Source organism: Lichenostomus cassidix, chromosome 2 (genome assembly GCF_008360975.1).
Source record: "Lichenostomus cassidix isolate B80296 chromosome 2, HeHo_3.0, whole genome shotgun sequence".
NCBI classification, from domain to species: domain Eukaryota; kingdom Metazoa; phylum Chordata; class Aves; order Passeriformes; family Meliphagidae; genus Lichenostomus; species Lichenostomus cassidix.
In genome coordinates this window covers 29,141,496-29,167,755 of record NC_139482.1, presented here as the reverse complement: position 1 = coordinate 29,167,755, position 26,260 = coordinate 29,141,496, and the positions used below count along the sequence as shown (strand labels likewise).

The window sequence follows — 26,260 nt, the reverse complement described above, 5'->3', positions numbered from 1 at the left end:
TAAGGAGAAACATAAACATTTCCAGAAAACAGCTTATCTAAAATATTCTTGCTTGCCCATCTTAGAGTGAGATGGATGAACAGCTTCACAGCTTCAGATTTAAGGCACTTTTTAGGTATCTGAATCAGATCTAACTTCACACCTGCAGATTGGCCATCTGTGTGAAAGTCTACAGCTCAGTGATACCTACGAACATCTCAAGCAGAGTTAAGAATTAAGTTACCCACCCAAAATTACCAATCAGGTAGTTACTATTTGTATACTATTCAGTTCTATGGTTAATTCAGTAGACCTGCTTGCTTATCTTTCTGAAATAATTCACAGAATTTTCATTGTTGGCTGAGAAGTTTCCAAATTCTGTGTGCCACAAATATGCTGAGAGAATAGTCTCAGCATCAGACCACAGCCATCCACCCACTCCCAACCCAGTTTCTGAAGCCAACAAGCATTACTGCAGGAGTTATGGATTTCTAACCAGAGTATGTTTAATATCTTTTTTCAAGGGCATAAACCACCACTATGCCACTACAGCCTTGCTTCCTTCAGAGAAAGCATGCATCCACTTTGTGGTTGTTTGGCCTATGTCAATGTCAGCTCAGCACAATTATATTTGACACTATTAATAGTGAAATCTATTTTCTTGTTTACAGCATCACTGTTCATGCACTGGAAAGAGCATATCAGCGACCTGCTTCTGCAGATAACCTAATAAGGGTTCCATGGGATGTGCATCTGCAGGTGTATGCACACATACATTTGCACAAGAGAGCAAAAACACCAATAAAAGCTACGCTAGATTTCTACAACTCATCTCCTATGAGGATGCAAAATATGAAGAATTTAAAAGGTTTACTAATGAGACAGCTAAAGGATTTTTTTTTTTCTGGACTGAGAAACCACAATGAAAAGCTTGGCTCCCTCAGAGGCTTCAGAAAGACGTTAACCTAGCTAAACCCTAGAATGTAGAGCTGCTCAGTCATGGATACAGCCAAACTCTCCAAGTCAATGACCTGACTGCTGACGGCCATGCAAACCACCACATTTATCTCCCACCTCAAATGTTGCTCTGCCTAGTTTGATACACTCAGTTGGGCTGTAACTAACTAGAGTAACTAGAAAAGCTAGCATATATTCTTTGCTAAGGGAGGATAAAAATGCAAAGGTATGAGAAGTGCCAACCTAAATTAATTTTTTTTTCAATTCTAAAACAGAAAAGAGCAGATATTCCACATGACTCTCAATCGGGGGCTTTGGAGTAAGTGGTATTTTGTGCAATTCCTGACAATGCTTCAAAAATAAAGTTGATATTTCAGATAAAAATATGTTGATATGAACCTTTATTAACCAATTGTTAGGAACGTGAATAAAGGTACTTTATCCAGTAATCTAATAGCCTAGTTTTCAACATAAATTGATTATCTTGGAATTACAAAAATATGTAACAAGCACGTTGAAAATAATGGGGAACATGTCCAACACTCCTTGTCCCCATCACCAACATCTTGCTCTCCCTCAGCTTCAAAAGATTTTATGTTGTCTCCTCATATCATAACACTGCTTTTGCAGGGCTGATACCCACTAAGAAGATCAACAACTGTTTAAACTGATAGGATAAAGGAAAATGGGGAAAGAATGAGGCCTTCTAATAGCCAGGAAACAAAATACAACTTGGGAAGGGCACTAAGATACTAAACTAATCCTAGCATCAAATGGGCCACCTAAAAAATGCTTTCGCTTAACACATTTGGCTTTAGTGAGCTGGGAACCACTGCTCACAGACAAAAGTTCAAGAACTGCACAGCTTCCTCACAGGAGAGACCTGAGAGTCTGATGCCGTGACAATTTAGCACTGTGTGTCACCAAACAACCAGTCCACTGTCATCATGAAGAATCTTGGAGACACAACAGCAATGCAAATTGACATACTGATGGCAGGGCACATTGGGGAAAAGGCACTTTTCAGCATACACCAATAAACACTTTAACAGGAATAAAACAATTCACAAAATAAAGCCCTTGCCTTGGCTCTTCTAGAGAATTATGAGCATCCTTTCCTTTCTCTAATTCAAGAAGCCTTTTAACAAGGCCCCACAAAACAAGATAGCCAAACTCATAATCTGGCGAAAGACTGCATGCATATGCTTGAGATAGAAGTAAGTGTTTCCTTGTGCTGTGAAGGGAGCTGAGACTGATGGGCAGGATGATAAATCTGAAGGGCAGAGCCAAGGATTCACACGGCCCTGGGGACACACTGACTGGGGCCTCTTTTCATGCGAAATGTAGGGAAAGAAACCCACAAACATCTTGGCAGAATATGGTATTCAACAGCAGAACACTGGGTTTCCATAGCACTGGCTAATGGTTTTGGGATCCTCAGGTCTGTCACAAGAAACCTGACATTAAGAAAATAAAGCAGACCTAAGACAGAAGAGACTTAACATCACAGGCTTCAGAAAGGTGCAGACACATGGGAAAAAACAGCACCTAGACTCAAACCAAACTCATATCAATATTGATGTATACAATGAAGGTTGTAGATTGAAAAGAAACTCATCATCCCTTCTTCTAAAGGGCTGACTTCTCCTCAAGCATTTTAAAGAAATAACATACTTTGTTTTTCTAATCTTCTATTGCTCAAGGCATTGAATGGTAGTGAACATAAATAACAAGCCCTGTACCTGGCTAATGCTCAGTAGTGTCTTCCCAAGATTTCACCCCTGTGTCTTATCAGAAGAAAAATGACTAATGTATAACTTGAATACACTGAATGTATCTTTCCTCTTAAAAATATTTCCAGAGAACTAGAGGGTTTTATTTATGGAAACAAAACCTAAAATGAAAGGATCACTTTAGCTTGCAAATTACAAACCATTGAACTGCTTAGACTTCTTTTCTGCATGAGAACACATCTAAGGAAAACACATGAGACACTAGTTATTACAAGGAAGTACAACCCCAAAGCCATATTTAATTGTTCTGCCTGCACTAGTTGAAGGAATTGTAGAAACTCGTTGAGATTCAAGACGTCAAAGAAGATGCTTCCTTCCAATGTCCCTGGAAAACCTCTCTGTCCCAGACTATGTCTAGCATTTCCTTTGCCTGACCTGTCTGTCGTCATTCCTAATTCTCACTAGAGGTAATCCACCCTTCTTATAGGCTGACTAAAAGTAATAATCTTTGTCTGCCACTATGAGTCTGCAAAAACTCTAAGTGATCTCTACACAAAACTTCTCCATCCAACATAAGAATAACTCAGATTTTTCAGAGCAAACCCTTGCATAGAATGCCAAAACATGTCTGAAGTACTCAGTAAATTTTAAAATTCACTCTATAGTTTCTGTAGTAGAAAAAACCACATTTCTAATTTCAAAATCTCTTAAGACACATAGCAACTAAAAGTTTTCATAGACAAGGTTGGAATTACTACTGATTTACTTCCTGGAAGTATTTTCCTGACTTGCTGAATTTAAAACCCAAAATACATAACTCAATATTGATTATTTCTTTAATATGGCACATGTGAGGAAGGCTTTCTACTTTATTAAAACCAACAAAAGCACATCTAAAGATGGAATGAGAATAAACCTGCAATGTGATCTACAAAAGCTGCCACTTCCACTTAACCATCCCCATCACAAACAGCAATCCAAGTCAGAATGTCCACCAGCAAATTGCTACAAACATATGAATTCCCTTTATTGTGCTTGCACTATACAACCACACTTAACAGAAGCCCAAAGCTGTTAACCCCTGAAATTCAAGTGTTTCATCCTGCTCTCAGCTGTGCAGCATGTAAGAATGGTGAAGAGCACTATGGTGCAGTAAATATGGCCACCACACCACTGTGCATGGGTACTAGACTCTTTTTTGCTTTTTATTTTGACTTTTGCAGTCTCTTAGAAGATCTACAGCTACATTTAAGAAGTATGGTACAGCAAGTTCAACAGGGTTTTCAGGCATGGCAGAGTATTATTGCACTCCACAGACTTCTCTCTAGGGAGAAAGAATAGATTTTTTTCCATTTGTCTATTTTCCTCTCACACACCAGAAATCCTCTGAATGATCCTTGAGTATTTTATTTATCATTGAACAGATAAGTTCAAGTTCCTACTTTAAACATGTAAGTACTGTTGCAGTTAAGGGGAAGACTCATGCTTAATCAACAATGGATCACATGGAAAAAGAAACTTTCAGAAATCAAATGCACAGTTTAATGAACAACCATGGCAGTTCACAGGTGATTTATTGCTCATGAAGTATCAGTATGGAATTACTTAATCTGTAAACTCAAGCAGAGATATAGACGTGGATGATCACCTATTGCCTTATGAGCAACACAGACACAGGAAATCTTGAATTTGCACAGGAGGAATGAGGACAGAAAATAAGCTGAGGAATAAAAGATGATGTCTCTTAAAGCAATTTGAACTTAACAGCACACATCCATTCAATGCATGATCTAATTACTCTGTCCTAAACAATAACCTTAACCCTTCAACAGGTATACATATCTGCACATGACTGTAAGCAGAGTTAAATAAACCTGTCTGGAGGTTAAAAAAAATTACTCACTAGTTAGATCTAATTAAATGTTTAACCCAAGTGCCTCCACCGTTCTTCACCAGAGAAAAGGTTTGATTGTCACTAAATGCTGCTGACACTGGTTTTCCCAGTATTGCACTCATGAATTCCCAAAAGCACTATAAATTCTATATGAGCTGGAGTTTTTCCGTCTCCTTCTACGCACACATATATTTCCATTGCAGCTTTATGTAATTTTATTTACTTCGTATGTCTGAAATTTTGAATTTATTTTAGGAACACTCATCTGAAAAGCCACTGCAATTCAAGTCTTACAGAAGCCGTGCTAATGCATTACTGGGTTATTGCTACCACTTGCAAAGCTTCAGTGGGAAAGAACTTAAGTCTTGCAAAGGTGCTCAGGCATACTCTGACACATATTGCTGTCACTAAACACATCTCAGGCTTTAACAGCAAAAAGCTGCTTGCATGCCATCTCTTCTAAAAAATGGAAGTACCTACCTACACGGAATTCACAGGCATGAAGCAATTTGTTTAAAGGTTAGATTTCTTTCAATTCAATAAAATCATCACGACTTAGAGCCTCCCATGAAAAGCACAAAAGATGCATTGTCTGAGCAAGTTGTTCATACTAGAACCATCTAGAACAATCAATTAAGAGAATGGGAACTCACTCTGCGAAAGAGCAGTTTAATTTTTTCCTATGTTGGGTACACAAAGAGACAAAGGGGCACACATATCTGATTTTGTTGTGAAAGCAATGCTGACTTTTTCAAATGAAGCTTTTAACCAGGTAGTACAAATGAACATTCATCTAAGGCACTTACATTGCCCATGATCATCATTATGAGCATCTCGAAATTTCTTCTTTGCACTGTTAATCCTCACTCCCTGTGGGAAGATTCTGGTTGCCCTGGCATGATTAGCAGTTAAAGACACACAAAAATAAAAGCATATGCTCAGAAATGTACTTCACAACCTATACAAATAAACTTGTGAGAAGTTTTCTTAAAATAAAATTCTATAGGTGGCTGCTATTCAGGCTATATTTTAGGTGCAAAACCACCAAAGCTGGCTCTGCTCAATCAGGTCAGGTTTTGGAGCAAACTACCAACACTCCAATCAGACTACTAAGCCCAGACAGAAGTACCTTGCCGTTATATGGACGTTCAAGTCCCAAACTGGTACGTTCCCATTGCTCTGACCTGTATTTCCTGATGGAGAACACTGCTCACCACTACTGTGCTCATCCAATAGTCTGGATCAGATAATCTTTTGGAGAATACTTTGGTGTCCTTCAGTCCCATATATGTAAGAATCCTTTAAGTCTGGGCTCAATAGAAGATGAAGCAAGCATAAGCCTCATCTTGCCAGACTTTGGATACAGCTACGGCCAAGTCCTGGGATTTGCCCCTGAAGTTCAAAGTGTAGAGAAAGCCTAACACTGTGCAACACCTCACAAAGAACTGGTAGCAGGAGCAGACCTCTATCCATGTCTCAGAGCAGCATCTTAGCTATAGCTAAGATAGCTTGTGTACAGCTCGTGTGTAGCTATTGTGGCTACACCAATTGTGTTCAAACGTGTATCAGTGCTCACCTGTTTCAGTGATTCTTTTGTGGTCTTATAATCTAGCCTCTGGTAAAAAACAGGCCTTAGCAATATTGACAGATCATAACAAATATCAAGCGGGTGTCCTGAGATCCAGAAATAGATGTAAGTTTAAAAAGCACCCCACTTAAAATAAAATAAAAACACTTAAAGAAGTCAAAGAGTTACACAGTGCCAAACAACTGGGCTGGGGAGGGGCGGAAGTAACTCATCCACAGATTACTATTTGTGAGATCTGAGAGGAAAAAACAGAGGATGTTTCTAGCAATAAAAAACCCTTGAACTTGCATGAACTTGAATTGATCTAAATGAATAATCCTATTAGATCCTCTTAACTTTGGCCAGGATATAATTATAAGGATTGGAGACAGCAGGACCAAAACCCAGTGGGGGTCTGTCTGCAAGGCTCAGCTCCACTTGAAGGAGATTTCCTATTGCCCAGGGCATGCAGGAAAAGAGAGCTAGTTTACAGAAACACAGTTGGTAACCATATGGAATGGATTTTACATAGGAGTGACTCAATACACCTAAGACTTCGGCTTGGCAAAAAGACAATGGCAGGGGACACCACAGGCCTGTCAAGGCATGACTGCATGCCAAGGTTGAACAGGAACTAATCCCTCATCGGCTCCCGAAACAGGAACTGGGGACTGAACAAAACCATGAAGTAGCAAGGTCAAAAACAAGCAGAGGTCCTCTTTCAAGCAGTTGTAAAGGTTATAATGATGGGATGCTACATACCTAAATTTACCTAAATTCAAAAAGCCTAGCACTTTAGGCTGTCAAATATAAAGGTAAACACAAAGACACCACTTTTTGCTGAAGAAATCTCTAGCTGTGAACCACTGAGATGGGAGCTGGGAAACAAGTCACAGAAGTATGAGTACTTGTATGACCTATTATTTTATTTCCCCCTAGATAAAATGCAGTGGATCAGACCAAGTTCCTGACCCTGCCAGGCCCAGGAACAGAAAGAGACTATAGAAGGATCTTTGACCTCTGCTGCCATTAGCAGAGCAGCAGAGTACATGGCCAGAATTCAGGCAACCCTCCAAGGGAGAAGGTTGGTTATTTGAGAGAAAACACTGAGAACAGTCAAACCAGTTCAGCATTTCCTTTCCCTCTCTTCCATGTCCAAAGACTGAGTTTCCTGGTGTACTCTCCAAGGCATAGGGCAGTCTCTTCTCCCCAAATCTGACCCAAGAAAGGCTTACTGCTCTGTACATTCTCCCAAAATGAACGTCACTTTATTAAAGAAATCCTCATTATTTTATTGCATGAATCTTACTCTTGACAATTGCAGACAGGCACTTAGGATCACCTACACATTGGTAACAACAGCTACCACCAATCCCCACAAGCACACATCCGCACACTACAGCCAGCAAACTGCTGGGGAAAAATGTCACCACTGTTCCTGCTTCAGAAATCACAAGCACCAGACATATCACCTGATGATGAAATAGGGAATTTTTTATATGTACAGATACAATTTAAAATCTAAAAAATATTCTGAATCACAGTGAAGGTAACATTTCCTTCTCCCTCTGTAATAAACAAAATGTAAATTATTAATTACCAACCAGTAATACCCACATCTTAAATATGTGAGACAAACAGATGCAGCAGATAAAAGAAATGCATTAAGAAGCAAGACACAAAGGCACAAAACCTACATTTTCATGTTCCAGTTCCCTGCCCAGACACTGACTTCCTGCACTGCCCTGAAAAGAATCACTTGTTGCCTCCATGCTTCGAATTACGTTCGTAAAATGGAGGCAATGCCACTTCATCACCATCTCACAAGGATAAACTGAAGATTGTGAAATATCTGCGTATCACAGGATTGAAGGTCATACAGAAGCCAGGTAAGAGTGAGAAACATGTTTTAACTAGCACTGAAAGTATTTCATTACCCTTCCAGATGGAGCACTCCTATAGCCTTAGTCACCAAGTGAGATCCAGCGAGGCTGCCAAGGAAAAATTGTGTTTGTTCATTCAGTGAACCAGGGTACGATGGCAATACTGACATTCTCACATTAAATAAAAGGAATGTAATATGCATACTTTTGTGCACTGAATGCACAACAGGTTTTGTGGGGGTTTTTTTGAGTGCAAAAGGAAGCTCCTGTTATTTAATAGAGCCACAGAGATTATCAGAGCACTGTAGTATCAAAAAATTTGTTCACAGCAGGTAAAATTCACACCCTGCAGTGAACCAACAAAAGAGCACTTAAACCCTAATTTCAGCCTTCATGGTTGAGCCAGTGACATACTTCTGTTAGCACTACATGGGGGTATTTTTCTGGATCAGAGTATTAAAAGCACTTGTGCTTTAATGGCATTTTTGGTTTCCCACAAAAAAAGTCAAGAGAATCTGTTATAATCTGAAGTCCAAACTGATCTCTTTTATTTACACTTGTTGATGCAAGTAAAACTAGATGGTGGTACACCCCTGTATTCTCATCATTTTTAAAATCATGGAAACGTACAGAATTTGGCTGTTTTGCCAAAACAAAACTATATCACATTTCGGTTTTTTACCCAAGTTGTTACAAAGAAACACTACATTCAGAGAGCATGCTTTTCGATGAACCAGGAAGCAAAGTGAGACTTCACCATTTCTGGAAGTCAGTCAAGAAGTCATCAAAATTCCAAAACAGAGAAGAAGATCAGTATTGGAAAGAGAAATTTCAGCATGTAAGTAAACACGAGATGACCTGCAAGTACTAAGGAAAGAAAAAACTCGGCTTGCTGACAAAGGTATGCCTTCAAAAATTAGTTACAGGAAAAAAATTGGGCTCCTCAAAAGAAAGGATACAAAAAAACATACATCGAAGAGAAGGGCAAAGGAGGGTAAAAGTCAGTACCAAGTACCAGGGTACTGCTTTTTTCTGTGGTACAAAAACAGGCAGAAATCAAGGATGTTAAACCTCAGTCCCTTGGAGGGAATCTGCACGATCGTCCCTGCGCCTACCGAGCTTCTGCCGGAATAGTGGAAAGTTGGACGTGTAACAAAGAACATTTTTCCACCAAGAGTTTAATTTTAGCAAGGCGCCAACAAAAGGCACGGCTCGGCACACCGAAGCCGAGCGCGTTCTTCCCCTCCCGACCCATCACCGCCCGCTCCCTCTGCGCACACCGCGCCGCGCCTCAGCACGGCTCCCTGCGGCCGCTTCAGCCCGACACACCGCTCCACCTGCCTGCAAAAAGACACAAAAAAAAAACACCGACAGAAAACCCCACCGCCCAACAAACCGGTGCCATAAAAAGGCATGAAATCAGGAGCACGGACCGAAGGGCCGGCGTGCACCAGATCCCGCACCGCCGCCCTCCCGCAGCGGACCCGGAGCCGCCGGTGCTCCGCAAACCCGCGAATGGCGGCATTTCCGAACGCGGGCTCCGGCACCGAGCCGGGGCTGTGCCTGTGCCGCCGCCCGCCCTGCCCTGCCCTGCCCTGCCCCGCCATGGCCGCCGCGCCCGCCCGCCCGGAGCTGCCCCACAGCAGCCGTGGTTGCCTGGGCGGCAGCGCCGCGGGGCTCCGGAGGGGCTCAGGCGCGGCTCCCGCCCGGCGCTCTCCCCGTCCCGGCCGCACCTGTCGGGTGGTTGCGCGGTCCGGGGCGGGGAGGGCGAGCGGGCGCGACAGCAGCGGCGGCGGCGGGAGACAATGGAGGAGTGAAGGACGGACACATTGACACACGGGCGCCTCCGCCCGCCCGCACCACTCCCGGCACCTCCCCGGGGTGGGACGAACGGAGGAACGGCGGAGAAGGCAAAAAGGGGTGACAAAAGTGAAGCAGAACGCGTTTCTCAACTTAAAAGCGAGAGGAGAGAGCGGAAAGGCTCCTTCTCTCCGGCAGCACCGGACGGCAAGCTGGCGGAGGGCGACAAGCCGGCGCGCAATGCCCCCCGTGCCTGGGCAGGAATGGTTCGGCCCGCAGCCGGCCCCAGCAGGGCGGGACTGCGGGCGGAAGGCCCGTGAGCAGCGGGCGGGGGCGGTGCCGCGGGCGGGGGCGCTCGGGGGCGCTGCGGGCGCCGTCCCGGGCTGATCCCGCCTTACCGTGCGCGGGGGGCGCGATGGCTCCCCCCAGGAAAGGTGACCTGAGCGCGGAGGAGAAGGACTTGCTGGCAGTGATCGCCACAGGTGAGCCCGCCCGGCCCTCGCCGCTCGCGGCCCCGGGCCGCAGCTCCACGGGCCCCGCCGGCCGTGCCCGGGAGGGGTTTGTGTCCCCACACGTTGGCGTGGCGGGTGAGGCGCCGTTACCGGCCGCTCGCCGGGCTGCCCGCGCCCTCGGCCGCGCTCGTTATAGCATTGCCAACACTCGTGTCGCGGCACTGAGGGCCGCCTGCCTCCCCGGCCCGCCTTCGGGCCCGTCACCCTTCTCCCCGCCGGGGACAGGGGCCGTTCCCTCCGGGCAGGCCCGCGTCACCCGCGGAGTGCGGTGGGAGGCGCGGTGCGCTGCAGGGGCTGGGGCAGCTCAGCTGGGCGGGTCTAACTCTGCCCAGGAGAGCTTACGTCTTATTAGCAGTGTCTGTTGACATTTGCCTAGTTATTGCTCTTAATGTCCTCTGGAAAAAAAAAAAAAGTTTTCTTGGAGGTAATCCACTCCTCTAGCCTGCTGTATGGTTTCCCCCGTGTGCTGTTGTCAGACCAGGATGTCTTTGCAGACACGTTATTCTCACATTACCAGAACTTTAGCTTGTTTGGGATGTTGTGCACCGCTTATCCCTTATACTGTTTTATTTTAGTATCCCTTATACTGTCTTATACTATCCCTTATACTACCTTATACTGTCCTCTTAGAGAGAGGAGAGGGAATCAATGTCTGTCGGAAGGGATGGTGTCAAGATGATGGAGCCAGGCTCTTGCCGGTGGTGCCAAGCAATAGGACAAGAGGCAATGGGCAGAAACTGATGCACAGGAAATTCCACCTAAATAAGAGAAAGAACTTTACAGTGCAGGTTACTGAGCACTGGAACAACTTACCCAGAGAAGTTGTGTAGTGTCACTCATTGGAGGTATTCAAAAATTGTCTGGATGCAGTTCTGTTCAATGTGCTCTAGGATGGCCCTGCTTGAGCAGCAAGGTTGGACCAGATAACCAGCCCACTGTGTCCCTTTTAAACTGACCTATTCTGTGATTTTGCATTTCATATAAGTGCCGCAGTTTCATCACAATATGTGGTACACGTGCTTGTTGCCAGGGGAACTTTCTATCATTTGGGTTTCCTGGTCCAGTAATGTGAATTTCATAGCTCTGACTAAATAGTTATCCTCCAAACTATATTTTGAAAATCACGAGCAACATTCATTAGTTGGAGGCAAACTAAAAACTTGCATTTCTATGTGTAGTTTTCAGGCAATTTGAACCCATGAAAATTTTACTTATAGTTGTGGTGCTTCACTCTCAGTTTTATTAAAATGTTCCTCTGTTCCTCAGAGACACAAGCGTAGGATAGGCAGCAATGAATTTCTGGTGGACCAGAATCAGTTTGATTGACTCACTTTAATAATAGAGTTTCAGACCTTTGTCTTGCAGACACTTCTGTCTAACTTACCTGATGCTTCTGATTAGGGTTGTGGGATAATTCAGCTTGGAAGGGACCTCAGGAGGTCTCTCGGCCAACCTCCTGCTCAAAACACATTAGCTGTGAGGTCAAATACAATTGTTCAGGGTTTTATCCCATCAGGTCTTGAAAACTCCCAAGGGGGAAATCTGCACAGTGTCTCTGGGCAACCTCTAACTGGGTTCATACTGAAAATGTTTTTCCTTGTATCCAGTCTGAAGCTTACCTTTATTTCAGCTTCTGCCTGTTATCTCTTCATGCACCACTATGAAGAGCCTGGATCCAACTTTTAGCTCTGGCCAATTCTAGAAGACTGACTTCCATCAGTTCAGTGTCTTGTTTGAAAATCCTTTGATGTTTTGTCATACAGAACTCTGAGTTTGTATATGCAACTTCGCTTGTATTAAAATTTACCTGAAGATCACCTTTTGCTCTTACTGATGTCTGTTCTTTGGCTGGGATGTTCTTCTGAAAACTGATCCAGTTCTTAAGAAGCTTCTGAAGTGTTTAGAACTCATGTATGTCTGGGGGAGTAAGTCAGTTGATGGTTCCCTGATTGTCAATCACGGGTTTTTTACTGGGTCTTTATCAGGTGTATGAGGTGACTCAGGTGATTGTCCTTTTTTCCCCAAATCAATGAATTTTAAAAAAAGTTGGTAAAACCCTCTGTAGTGTAGGTAAATCACACCAAAAGCTTTATGAAAATAAATTGTTTCTAGTAGTTGTAATGGGATTTTTAGGCAAAACTGAAGTTGCAAGAGCTGTTTTGCTGAAAATTTGCTAGATGAGCAACTCCTTGTGATATAGCAAAGATAAGCAGGAAAATCATTAAAATAAGGGATGCAGTGCTTATTTTTATTAAGCACATCATTGCTGAAAGAGCTTTGCTGATGATTGAATGAGACATTAGACATTTCTGTTAATTTGCAACAAATATTCTTCAGACGCAGACTCTTTGAATGTTCTTTTATTTCTACTTGTTTATGCCTGTAGAAGCTGCATTGCAATACCTGAATAGTCCTCCAATGGGCTTTAAATCAGGTTCTTAGACCTGTAGCTTAGCTGACAGAATTTTTGTAGTCAATTGAAAAATACAAAGGTGTAGTCTTTTTTCCTGACACATATTTCTTTTTCAGACTTCAGTCTACTTACCCATTTGTCAATTTTTAGAAATGCCAATGATCAAACTACCTGGGTCCTTGTCCTTTCTACTTCTATTCTCTATTACCAAAAGCAAATTCATTCCACTTCTGTGCATGTGATGTGTTGCACATTACAAATTGAAACAGGAAAGATGATGTGAGTAAATGATCAAGCATGTTTCATTCAGACGAAAAAGTCTTTGAAATCAGGTCATTTCCTTTTGGGGGAATGTAGACAACTCTTCTAGACGAAAGATGCTCCAAAAGAGATTGAAGTTTGAAATGTGTTAAAATGCTCAGTATCATTATACCCATTTGGAGCTGTTTATGTGATATTTATCATGAGACATATGAGGGTCCTGTTCTTGTGTGTGTAGATTAGTTACTTCACAAAAAATGGTTGTTTACTTGTTGTTCATGCATTCCAACTGCTCTTTGATGTTCTGAGTTCTTGGCTTTTAGCTTCTAGAACAGAACACTGTTCATTCCTAGGCATCTTCACTAAGTGCAATTGATTTTTTGGTGGTTAATCTAAAACCCAAGCAGTTAACATAAAAAGATTTTTATCCTAATGAGAAATGGAAATGACCATTTTCCTCCAGATTCTCAGTTTATTGTGTTTCTCACCCCCTTTTCTCTCTCTTTGTGTCTTTTTGTTTTCAATCAAAGGAAACACTGAGGAGGCTGGAAGGCTACTGGGCAGCAAGAATGTCCGTGTCAATTGCCTGGATGAGGTACTGCAAAACTGTACAAGCATTATGCTGACTTTAATAAGGAAAACACTAGGTCTGAAGGGCTTCATGTTGTTAAATAGCATTTCTATAACAGTAATTGCTATAGCCCTGAACATCAGAGTTACTCTGAAGACATTTCCAGCCTGCAGCTGAATAATGAACCTTTGAAGAGTTCTTACTGTTTTTTAAAGAAAGTTTAAAGATAAATGTTGCTTAAAGTACTACACTGTGTTTTCTCTCAAGTTCCATCATGAGCTCTGTCTGTAAGGTAAGATAAACACTGCAGCAAAACATGTTGGGGATGCTCCCTGACTTCCTGTCATCTTCACCAAACTGTTGTGCCTCTTTAGGGACTTTCTGTGGGAGACACCATACCTGTCCCCATCCTATGCTTGGGCCTCATTGCCCAAAGCCCTGTCTTTGCCAAACCATAAACATACTTGGAGGGTGAGTAGCTAGATCACAAGTGGAAACACAGCTTTATATAGATGTGAGTGTGGTAGACATGTAGAAGATTAAAGCCTGAAGTGCTACCTGGAGATGGAGATTAAGTTCATGGAGAAATGAACCTTGTGGGATGTTCATGTTTCCCCTTTTTACAATGTTTTTCTAAAGCATGCAGCATTAATATGAAATGTAACATGCAAGCAAAACTAATTCCCTGCCAGACATGCTAAATCCATCTGTAACTTATTAATTTAAATGTTAATTTGTGGGTTTTTTTCACACCTTTATAATTTGATAGGAATCACTGGGAAATTCTGGGAACGTGTCTAGTTCAGCCTCTGGCTCAAAGAAACTTCAGCTCCAGGATCAGATGAGATTGCTCTGAGTTTTGACCTGTCTGGTTTGTGAATCTCTAAGGATGGAGACTGCACAATATTTCTGGGCAACGGTTCTATTCTCTTACTGTGCTTTCAGCGCAAAAGTGTTTCACTTACATCTCAACCTCCACTTAGGCTCAGTGTCTCTTGCCCTCCTGCCACCATAAGTGAAGAGTTTGTATTCTCAATGGTCTCCCTGTCAGTTCTGGCAGGCTGCTGTTGGGTCCCACCAAAGCCATTCCTTCTCCAGGTTAGGTAAGCCCAGGTCCCCCTGCAGCCTCTCCACTGCACAAGTGCTCAGGTTCCTACCATGTAGTGGTGATGCTCCATTGATGTTTTTGCAGTTTATTCATGTCTTTGTTGCACTGGAAGGCTCAGCATTGGACAGAGTATATTGTAGATGTGGTCTCCTGAATGCTGAATGGAATGCCACTTCTTCTACCAGATATCTTCATGGAATATTGTTAGCCTTTTTTATTTCTGCCAACATATCCATTTTCTGATTGTTGTTAAAAAACAGTTAAATATTAAACCTGAAATTCTACTGCATGAATTTCAACAAGTTTCTGAAAAACTAAGCCAAACTAAGCTTTACAGAGAGCTTCAGGATGCCAAGATACAATATGTTTGCAAGTGTGCTTTGTTGTATGGACATTAAAAGGTTTTCCTTAAGTGTAATTGCTGAAGTTGTGCTGAATGACTGCTGCTTTGCTGCAGTATTAGTGCAACATCCAGGATTAGTGTTGAGAGGATATGGCTTATTCAAAGAAACCATATCCGAGTTATGCCTCAGGCTATTGTTGTAGCAGAAATAATATTAACCGTATTTGCCTAAGGCTCACATCTGACTAAATACTCACAAGGCCTATAAAACTTGAAAAGTTTATGCAATGGCCTTCTTGCAGACTCCTTTTATCCCCAAGAATGGTGTGTAATCATGCATATTAATCAGGGGAGGGTTCTGATTTGTTTAGGGTTCTTAAATCCATCAGCCATGTCAGCTTTAGAATTTTTGCTCCAATGTGTTATTGTAATATCTATACATAAGTGTGTGTGAAATCGTAGTTAAACACCAGCTTCATCTGTTATTCATTGCTGCCACAACTGGAGACTGTTCTCAATGCATCAAGTCTTAATGTTTTTCTCTGTTGCCTTAGTTAGAAATTCACATTTTTATTGCTGTTACTTATTTTATTAATGTTAAAAAGTAAGGAAGCCCTGAAGATGAAATGCTTAGCTATTGAAGTGGGAGCTCAATTCAGTTAATTGTACATTCAGTACATTATTACATTCACTTTAATGTAATTCTGTCTTCTAGCTGTGGTACAGAAAGCATGCAATCACAATTTAATAATTTCCACAGGCTGGAGAATCCACAGCATCCAAAAGCAGGCTGTTACATAGTGCACTTCCTAATAAAAAAACCCCAAAACCCATAACCTCTTCCTTTCATTTTTGGTTTGAACATATATTCTGACTGCTTGGATCTGCTTTCTTCTAGATTAAAAAGCACTGACAATCAGCTGTCTTTTCACTATGTACCTTTAGACAAGGACCAAGTCACATTTTAACGTCTTCCAGATGCAGTGACCTTTTAAGTATCTTGCCGAAAGTTATGTTTCTGCAGCAAGTGAGCTATAATAGTGGCTCTTTTCCAAATCCTTTCCAGTTGTTTCAGCTTCTTACTTCAAAAATGTACACATGAGCTGGATGCAGTATTTTAGCATTGCTTCTGCTGTCAGTACATGCATTTAAAAAGGAAAACTGACTCCTCTAAGTCTACTTGCTTTTTCTGCCCTTGTGCCAAGACTCCCTCACACCCTTCACCTCCTGCTGTCTGTGGAGATCTGCTGGGAGTGTCACTTGAACGGAGTAAGATTCCTTCACTCAAATGAGTTCCACAGATGCCCATCTTCCAGAAGGTTGGAGATACCCAGCAGATACAGTCCTGTTTTTTCTCAGCACCCTTTCTGACCAAACAAATAGCTTTGTTGTTTGGGGATTTAGATGTATGAAGAAGGAAAAGGTATTTAGGCTTAATCAGTGTCTTTATGAAAACCAGGAAATGCAGTAGCTTCTCTACAAAATTGGTCTTTAACAGTTTGGTAACTTTAAAACTCTAGGGGCATTTAAGTTCAGGTGTCCTAAAACATGAGGACAAATAGATAGGCTATGGAAATGGATGCAAAATAAACACAAATATACTTCACTTTAATGCTCACTGCTTAGTCGTCTTTTGTTGTATTTTAAATGGAATGGTTGCTAATTTGGAAACTTAGCATGGGAGAAAGTGTTCAGGACTTTCCTTTCCCCTGAGAATGCCAAGCTTGTAAATATTGTGACTCCTTGCTGGCAGTTTGCTGACTTGAACTCCATCTGCAACGTGTGGCTAAAACATTTCAGATTATTATAGAAAGACGGGCTAAAGGAAGCACGTGGGCTTTCCAGCTGTGGAAGTTTCCTCTGGTCATGGTGGTAGTTCAGGTTGCAAAGGAGCTCAGTAGTACTACATCCTTTGTTTTCTGCAGATCAAGCTTACAGACTTGACCTGAGAAGTACCTCATTTTACTGTATTTAAAATAATTGTAAGGTTGCTCATAATCTTCTTACGTACAGAACTATCATCTGGCATTAGGGGCATTACTTTTTTCCTCTAGTTTGGGTAATTCAGCTGTTCAGTTCTGTAATGTATCATTTAGAGACAGTCTCCTCTGTGCCACAGAACCGAACACTTCCTGGGAATTGCAGCAGCAGCCTGCTTATTCATGGCTGAGATGTGTGTAGCTTCACTCATACTGAGTATGTTCAACTCTCCAGTTAATGTATCTTGCTATTCCAGTGTGAACATTCTATGCTAGCAGAAAATCCCAGATCTTTGGCCTTTATTGAGGAGGAGTTTTATCTTTTGATGTTTTTTACATACTACTTCAAAATACACAAACCAAAGAAATTTCAACTGCTATTAAGAATTATCTGGTTTCAATTCAGGTTGCTGATTGATGTAGGCTTTAACTTTTCATCGCTGCAGATGAACTGAAAGATCATCAGAGGAATCTAATGGGTTCCACATGTGAAACCAACAGCTGAGCAGGATGACTATAAAGGAGAAGAACTGTAGCTGTGATTGACACCTACTGAACAGTATTTCATATTCTAATTAGTCCATACTTAGCTACAGCTAAAATTATTTGTGCATGTTACTGTTGATCTCCTTCCAAATCCTGCCTGCAGGAAGTTTAAGATGTGTAAGGGCAATCTTACTCAAAAGCTTTAAGAGTGAAATTTCTGAAGGCTTTCATCCAGTGAAAAGTCAAGTTGTATTTCTAGACTAGCAGCATTCAGTACCAGAGAGTTGATTCTGAAGACATATATCAACAAGTATTTCTGCCATCCTGTGGCACCTGTTCTTTTTGCATAATTTTTAGTAACATCCCAAATGCTGTCTCACATAAAAGCCAAACCTAGAGTTGTGTGTTTCGTTTATAATTTTCTGAATTAAATAGAACTGGTTTAGTTGCCTGAATCTAAAGGGTAAAATAAGACACTCTTTCTGTGTTAATGTGGGGCTGTGTTCCTCATTGGAAAATCAGCTGGAAAGGGAGGGGTGGATGCTTTAATGTTGCTGGCAAGTGTCTATGCAAATGTCTATGGCAGTTTTTCAGCTAGGGTTTTGACAGCCCTTTCGCTTTCTTTTTTTCCACTTTTTCCTCTCTGTTTGAGTAGCTGCTACTCACATGTGCAATGTCTTAGTGTACCCCAGTGCCTGCTGAGGGACTGCTCTAGTGTGATCCAGCCTGTATTGCACATCTTGACGGGGTTCCGTGGTTGAGAAGAAGGGTGATGTGGGTGTGGGAATGTTGGGAGAGCTTGGATTGTGCTTTTCACTTGAGTAACACAGGTTTATGTGGCTACTTCAGTAGTGAATTGTCATCATGTTATCTACAAAACAATGGCTTTTTAAAAAGACATGTGATGTCTTCATTCTTTACGCACTGAGCATGAGTATTTAAATGCTCACAACATACAGAGGTTTTGTGCCAAATATTCGCCTGTCACGAGAGTAGGAGATAGTTTTTTTTTTTTTTTTGTTTGTTTGTCTCACTTCTTGTTCCCTGGCTATCCTGTGTTTCTTTATTCCTGTGGTTGACGAAGGCTGAGAAACAGTTTTATTGGAAACTTCCTTTGTAGTTCCTAGATGGCAGAAGGTTGCTTTTCCAGTTTATTATCTTTATAAATTTGTTTTTATTCATCCTGTGCAAGCACACCTCAGCTGGGTGCTGAAGAGAAGATAGACTGACCTGCTTTATTTTTCCTCTGTGTTTGGTGGTGGAGTCCAACCTCTCCTTGGTTCTGGTACTCATCTGCCTGCCCCTGCAGCCTCCCTACACATCCTTTTCTTCCCTTGTTAGCTGGATCAGCCCACTGACCCCACAGATTGTTGTTTGGGGTTTTTTAATCAATTGACTTCCCCACCATGGCAGCATTAGGTCAACGTAGTTCTTGGAATCCCATCCCTCAGTTTGCTTTTGGGCTATTTTCAACATGAGGAGGCAGGAAAGATGGTCTGTAATGGCCAGGCTGGCTGTGCCAAGAGCCTCGTTGTGCCAGGGAGTCCTTGTTGGTTGGTGAGTTGGAGAACCCAGTCAAGAGAAGTGCCAGGTAATTTCTAGAGGCACTTCTAACTCTTTTCCTCTTGTATAGTGAGACGTACAGGGCATACTTACAGCCCTGCAGAAGAGAAGAGATGGTACTGTGTAACATCCCTACAAAACAAATTGAAAACTGGGAAGGATTCTTTTTTGTCCTAGGGAATAAGGTTAAAAGGCTGGATTTTTTAGTCAGAAGAGTGTTACATGCTGGCTGCTAGAAAATCCTTCATCTGATGTTTCATAATGGAACAATAAATAATTTGTTTCATCTGTATGCTTAATAAACCATCTGCTAGTTTTGTCTTTTAAGTATGTTGTATTGACAATCCAAATGTCATCTGTGAGAAAACAGACTGTTGCTGGACCTGTCTTGGACATTCAGGCTGAGAAAAATACTTGCAGTCAAGTGAGTTTCAGTATAGGGACATAATACAGGATACCAAGCATTTCCAGATAAACTTGTGTCTAGCCTGACCCTATTTTGTTTGCTTTGAGTGTGAAAAACAGATATTATGTGACTTTAAATCCAATTTTATAGCAACTGTCCACATATTTTCTGCCTGATAGGGTTTTGATCCACACCACAGCCTGACACTTCCGAATTTAATCAAAGGATTTTAAAAACTGTTTTCTGAGAGGAGAGGATAAAACAAACACAGTTCTTTCCTTTGTCATATAATCTTCAGATCTTAATTGAAACAACTGGCTTTCAGGATATGACTAAACTTAAAAATCATTGTTTTCTAAAAATTCTTTCTCCTGTCAAAAACCATACTGTCTTCATATTCCTTTGCTGCAGTACCTCCTGTGCTGCTAAAGGAGGCAAAGCCCTACTGTGACTCCCGATGGGATTGGCCCATAAAATTGCTGTTGACATAACATAATGAAATGTAATATAATAAAATAAAATATATTTTATATAGTAGGGCAGAAAATCTTTATTTAACATTTGTGGTTTCCCAAATGAAACCTAGCAAAGCCAGTTTGTTTCATATTTATGAATTATCTGTTCAGGTATTATGTTTATTTAATGGCAGTTTATATTGCAGTTTACCAAAATACGTGGGTTACTAATATATAATGCGTCAAGTAAGCACTTTTTAATATTTTCAGCTAGGATGGACAATAATGAAAGTATAATACCTTATAATTATTAAAATTTTAATTTTTCCGATTTCCCTCACCTTTAGAAATCTGTTGAAAATTATGCTGGTAAATTAAACTCACTTGGGTTTTACTCTGTCATAAATTGAAACAGGAAATATATTAAGGCTCAAAGTGACAATTACATTATTGGAGAGTATCACATTACCTTGCATTTACAGAGATGCAGCAGTGGTGTACATGACAGTATTCAAGCACACAGCCTTGACTGGCAAAGAAAGGAGCAGAATGCTGTTTTGGTTTCCTTCAGAGACAAACTGAAGCATGCGGTGTTGGAGGGTGTTCTTGGGCAATTGGAGTGTTTCATGCGATTATGTGAATCTTGACCCAATGTTAAGCGAAAATAAAAAAAGAAAGCACACTAAATTCTAAAAATGGAATGACATGCAGTTTTCTCAAACAGCAACATGCTTCTCCCTGCCCTTGGAGAGGGAGAGAGCCTGCACTAGCAGTTCTAACAGTTCATCCTAGTTTTGAAAATTTCCTCTGGGGTTTGCCCAGCTTTACATTTATAATTACACCTCAGTCCTCCCATGCTGAAGCGAATCCTTTTTGTACTGGGACCGTTGATCAAAGCAGTAGGGTTTAGGCTGTGGTTGTTAAAGTCTGAGGAGAGCTGTGTGTCTTTTCAAGAGCTTTCAGAGCTCTGGCTGATCATGCCAGAAAGGTGGAGAAGTAGGAGCGGCGGATGGCAAAATTACCAGTAATCAGGACTGAAAATGAGCAAAATGGGTTTCAGAGACTGCAGACCTTTGTAATGTTTAAAACAACAAGAGCCTATTTCTAATTTTCTTGCTGCTTATCATGTAAGCAACAGCAGGGGAGAAAAGAGTAATGTAGGAAGCTAACAAGGTTTCTAAATCAAGCTTTTCCAACTAGCAGAAACATTAGTTGTCTTTAACACTAATGTCTTACACAAAAGGACAATGATAAATTGGCTGTAAGTGGTTTTCACTTATTCAGCACTGCTCTGTTTTCAAATCTATAGCACAGCATAATCAGAAAAGTGACATGGAAGTGGAAAATCTCCTGTATGTTAGTAACCATATTTTTAATGAAGATTTTGTGAGCTTTTTTTGTAAACAAAATATTACATGCGGCTTTGGTAGTTACATTGAATATGTATGTACGTATAAAAATGATCATCGGTATGAAGATCAAGAGATATAGCATTCTTTTTTGTATGCTATTTGCCTCTCCTTTCTTTTGCCAGCATGGCATGACCCCTCTGATGCATGCAGCTTACAAAGGGAAGGTGGACATGTGCAGGTTGCTCTTGAGACACGGAGCTGATGTAAACTGCAATGAACATGAGCATGGATACACTGCCTTGATGTTTGCTGGACTTTCAGGTAACTTCTTACTAAACTCAGATCACTGATTTTTATGACTTCAACGGGTACAATTTGCCATAAATTAATAATTTAAAAGGAAATCTTGACATGGTTTTATTATTCAGGTTTGCTGTTATTTATGGGAACCATGCAACCATGTCACAATGAGTAGAATCCTGTGGACAGTCGAACAGGAGAGCTACTGTTCAGGCTCATATAAAAATTTATTTTGTTCAGCATTTTGAGGCATACAGTCTACTTGTCCTGTACCTACTTTGTCCTGTTTGTTAGAGATTTCAACAGTCACTTTCCTGGAACAGTTTTCTTCTGCAGTGGGATACATTCTGTCTACTTAGACTGTGTTACACTGAAAATGATGCTGCACCAAGCTGCCTTTTTAGTACTGCAAAGCAGTAGCTTTTAGTAATGTTTGAGACTTCTCAATCCCATATTTTTCAAATTTTGTCTTCCTCTTACATTATTTTTCCAACTATCTTGTGGGCTTTTAAAAATGTATTTAGTAAGTTTTAAAAAGATGTTTTCCCACATTAATTTTCCCTCTCCTCTAACAGTATTTTTTTCATGAGAGTGCTTATAGTTGTAAATATCTTCTCCTGTCTTAAGTGGTGGTTTGCAGCTTTCTGCTTGCTATTCTTTTTCCCTAATGGCAGGTAGAGTGATTTCTTTGAGTGAGAAAAAGACACTACATTAAAAGATCGTTCTTTCTGGGAAAAAGATTAGATTTGGGAATATGAGGTTATTTTAAGTATCTTCTTTACTAGGCCACTTATGTCTTCCCAAAAAGGAGATCCTAGTGAAGTCAGGTTTCTTAGCAAGTAGAGTTTGAAACTGCCTTCTTTCACCATAAGTATAAAAAGAGAAAGGCTTATGTGTGTGTATGAGCCTTAACTAGATCATCAGATTGTTTTTCTGCTAAAACTTTGGTAAAAAGGTGTGGGAAATTTCAACATTCTTTGATATTGAGCAGTATCACAGCTGCAGCAGGTGATGAGAACAATCTCTTAGAGGTTGTTAAATGACTACAGCTTTATGGAAAATGCTGGATTTTTACCATTTTCTCACAGCTGAGCTTTTAACCTGTCATCCTGGGTGTGAATGCCTCTCAATGTTTACTTTAGGGTCTGTTATCTGTGAGCACAAAAGGTACATGAGCACTACTGACGCAGTGATTTTGTTTTTAAACATCCATTTTCATCCAACATCCCCTTTTTGTATTGACTTTTCTGTACTTAGCCTCTGCACAAAAACTGATAAAGTAAGAATACCTTTGAAAGCAGAACCAGCAGGAGTGGTGACAAGTGTCCTTATTAGTCTCTGAAGGGCACCAATTAAGTCATCTAATCTTCCCATCAAATTTTAGCTTCATTTTACTTGGTATTTAGCCCAGTCTGAACACCCAGTTCCCACTGTGGAGAAAGGAACAATCTGTTCTGTTCACTGTGTTCCTGCTACATCATAGTCCTGAATGTGTTTTTCTTCCTAGAATAGCAAATGTAGTTGAACTGTCTAACTGGATTAGTAGAATTTCCTTCTATACTGCTGTCCAGAGCAACCAAGCTCTAGTGTAGTTACATGAGTGTGACTCCCATAAGCTCCAAGGAAAGGTGAATGTGCATTACAGAGAGTAGAGTTACACCCTCTGGAACGTTAAATAAGCACCATGCCTTTTTTTTAATCCATTCTTAAAAGAACAACATTTAAGAACGTTCATTTTCCTCAGTGTTATTCCTGGTCTTTAAGAAATTCAGTACGTTTTTTTGAAGCATAGAGAATTACAAGTTCTGATTTGTCCTCACTCATTCCCCATATCTTTCCTGCAAATTCAGGAAATAAAGAAATCACCTGGATGATGTTAGAGGCTGGAGCAGAAACTGATGTTGTCAACTCTGTGGGAAGGACAGCAGCACAGATGGCTGCTTTTGTGGGTAAGGTGAAAATTATTATAATTTCCTAAACTCCTAATGAAGTAAAATGTTAGATTCTGATGCTTGTTGTTGGAGAAACATTATTTAATGACTTGTTCTGAACTGACACATTGTTAAGCTTTGTTTTCCATGTCTTATCATGTAAAACTCAATTTGTGTTCCATTCTCATGTTTGGTTTCATAAAAACAGATGATCTTACCTGTGAGAAGAGGTGTTGCTGTTGAAGTGTGTAAGTTTTTGCGATGTCACCACTTTGGAAATAGTAAGAGGAAGCTAGTTACATTGGAGGTGTCTGAAGTGCAGCACCAAGTGCTAATTGGAGCTTCCTTTGTGGGAAAGAGTGACCTTAGTGCCAGGAGTCAGGAACTCAGCTGAGTTTGAGCTGTGTGCTGGCAGTGAGCAATCACCTGTCCTCTCCCCTGCTTTGGGAGAGGGAGAAGTCTTGGAACCTTTTCTGAGATAGTCAGTGCTTACTGACCTGAACTTCACTAGAATAAGATAAAAGTTTGTCGTTTCAGCATGCAGAATTAAACCTGGAAAAACATGTAATGGGCTTTTTTGCCGTTCTGTTTATTTTTCTTGTCTTTTTATGTTTGTTTCTATAAGCCCTTTTTACATATTTTACCCACCTTGACAGTACACTAAGCTGCTGATTTAATGTTCCACTTTTTCTCTATTTCTAGCAAGGAGAATTGATGAAATATTATAAGGAAAAGTGGAGCAATTTTCAATGGCCCAGTTTTTGCTTCCCAAAAACCAAAAATGTCTTTCAAACACAACTGTCTCATGGTGTTTAAATGCCTGAGAACTCCAAGTCCTGTAGGTGTTCTGGATTCAAGAGCCTACCTTGCCATTTAGATTCACTTCCTTGAATAGTAATTTAGTGCTAAGTTTCAATTTCTGTTATCTCATTCTGCTCTTTTAAAGAGGGAAAAGTTGACATTACTCACTTGAGGTTCAAGCAGCAAAACCTTAACTATTCACTTATTGTATCAGAGAAGTCTACTCCCATTAATTATCCTTTGGATTTGGAGAGTCTTTTCCAGTGTGATGCTGTATGGAGTTACTGATGGATGGGGAATATTATCTCCAACATAATTTTTGAAAATTCTTGTTTAAAATCTCATCACATCACCAAGGTAGCATAAATATTTTCAGGCATACTGAGATACACCACTCTGTAAAAGTCTGAACATTGGAATCTATTCCTGTTCTTTTTTCATTCTTTGTCCAATCAACCTTAATTCATCTGTCTGTGTGTGGGAAGTGAGGATACTTCTTCCCCTGTCATTTGTCTTACACTGTGCTCTATTAGCTCAGAACTGTCTCTTCTAAAACAGTGGAGGATTTTAAATGCTGAAACGTGGTTGGCTGTGTCTTCTACTGATTATAGGATTAATGCCAAGACAAATCAATCAATTTAAAGAATGTGGTCCTGAACTAGAGAAGATAAGTTTTACTTTCCCTTTAGCTGAGTAATCCATTATATTGTCAGATGTAGAAAACAGGAAGAGGGTGTAACTTTCCTCATCTTATTACTTCCATCACAGTCCTTTTATATTTGGTAAACTTTGAGCATGTTCTGTTCTTATAAGTTCTCCCACCATGGTTGATACACTCATATCTGCTTCAGGTCTGAAAACTTACAAGTCTCAATGCAAATGTCAATTTTAAAGGTACAAAGTGGAAAAATCTTACCTTGATAAATTATAGCACTGATATGAGACTACTAGTATAGTTTAACTTGGAGGAGAAATGGCTATTCTCCTCCTTTTTACCAGGGAAAGAGGATACAGGAAGTAGAAACAGTTTTCAAAATGAATTTTTGTGAGTGCATTCCCTTCTGGGAAGTCAGTAAGTTAATACTTACTAAAGATTGAAGCTACACACAACAGAATGACAAGAGTTGCTTGTTTGCAGTGCAAAGTATATCATGCAAAGCTCTTTGCATGTGGGTAATTCTCTCTTGTATTGCTTATATTAGATTTGGGTTTAGGTAAACTTTTTGGTTATTATTTCACTGGTGATTTTTTTCTTGTGTTCCATTTAGGTCAACATGACTGTGTGACTGTCATCAACAACTTCTTTCCACGTGAAAGGCTGGACTACTATACTAAACCTCAAGGCTTAGACAAAGAACCAAAACTGCCAGTAAAATTAGCTGGGCCTCTGCATAAAATTATTACTACCACCAACATGCATCCTGTTAAGGTGGAGTGATATGTAAACTGTATGTGTTTGTTGGCATGGGAGCTGTTGCTTTTTGTCAGGAAGCATTCAGCTCTTCTGAGAGTCCAACTTAGATCAAAAGCATTATTCACTAATCCAGAAAGTGAGGAAGGTTATTTTAAGGCTCAACATTTAGATGTGATTAAAGAATTAAGCCATTTCAATGTTTGTATGTACCAGAATTTTGAACTAGCATCTTTAAGTGGAGAGATTCTTATTTTTTTTATCAGTAACCATAAATAGCTGTCTTTTTTGGCTTTATTTCCCAGCCCCACTTGAAGGAAACATAGTTCTTAACAAAATCCTATTGTTCTCTCAATGCTTTCCTCAGCATGTATCTTCCTATCTTCATCACTGGTTTGCCACTGTAACATCTACCACTGCTGCTGTTTCTAAAAGTATGTGCAAAAGAGCTTTTATTTTTACTTCCCAGCATATTGCTGACAATATTGTCTTTTATGGTTTGCTCCACCAGTGTAGTTCAGAGAAATGAATACACCCCTAAATTCAAATACAGAT

The 26,260-nt window shown here is 40.6% G+C and overlaps 2 protein-coding genes across 7 annotated transcripts in view; one reads left to right on the top strand and one right to left on the bottom strand.

The window, feature by feature from the left end:
* The window catches only part of BZW2 (basic leucine zipper and W2 domains 2), a 56,987-nt gene extending 46,642 nt beyond the window's left edge, over positions 1-10,345 (bottom strand). The window contains exon 1 of one of the 2 annotated variants that reach the window (XM_085050847.1): positions 10,212-10,345. The gene's annotated coding sequence lies outside the window, so the exon portion shown is untranslated. Of the gene's footprint in view, positions 1-9,746; positions 9,902-10,211 lie in introns of those variants that run through there. The other variant, XM_085050848.1, reaches the window with a different exon arrangement.
* The window catches only part of ANKMY2 (ankyrin repeat and MYND domain containing 2), a 27,055-nt gene continuing 10,959 nt past the window's right edge, over positions 10,165-26,260 (top strand). For 4 of the 5 annotated variants that reach the window (XM_085050842.1, XM_085050845.1, XM_085050844.1 and 1 more), the window contains exons 1-5: positions 10,168-10,295; positions 13,530-13,594; positions 21,445-21,583; positions 23,413-23,511; positions 25,563-25,723. In XM_085050842.1, the coding sequence (XP_084906968.1) occupies positions 10,229-10,295; positions 13,530-13,594; positions 21,445-21,583; positions 23,413-23,511; positions 25,563-25,723 (531 nt within the window). In that variant the 5' untranslated portion in view covers positions 10,168-10,228. Of the gene's footprint in view, positions 10,296-13,529; positions 13,595-21,444; positions 21,584-23,412; positions 23,512-25,562; positions 25,724-26,260 lie in introns of all 5 variants that reach the window. The other variant, XM_085050846.1, reaches the window with a different exon arrangement.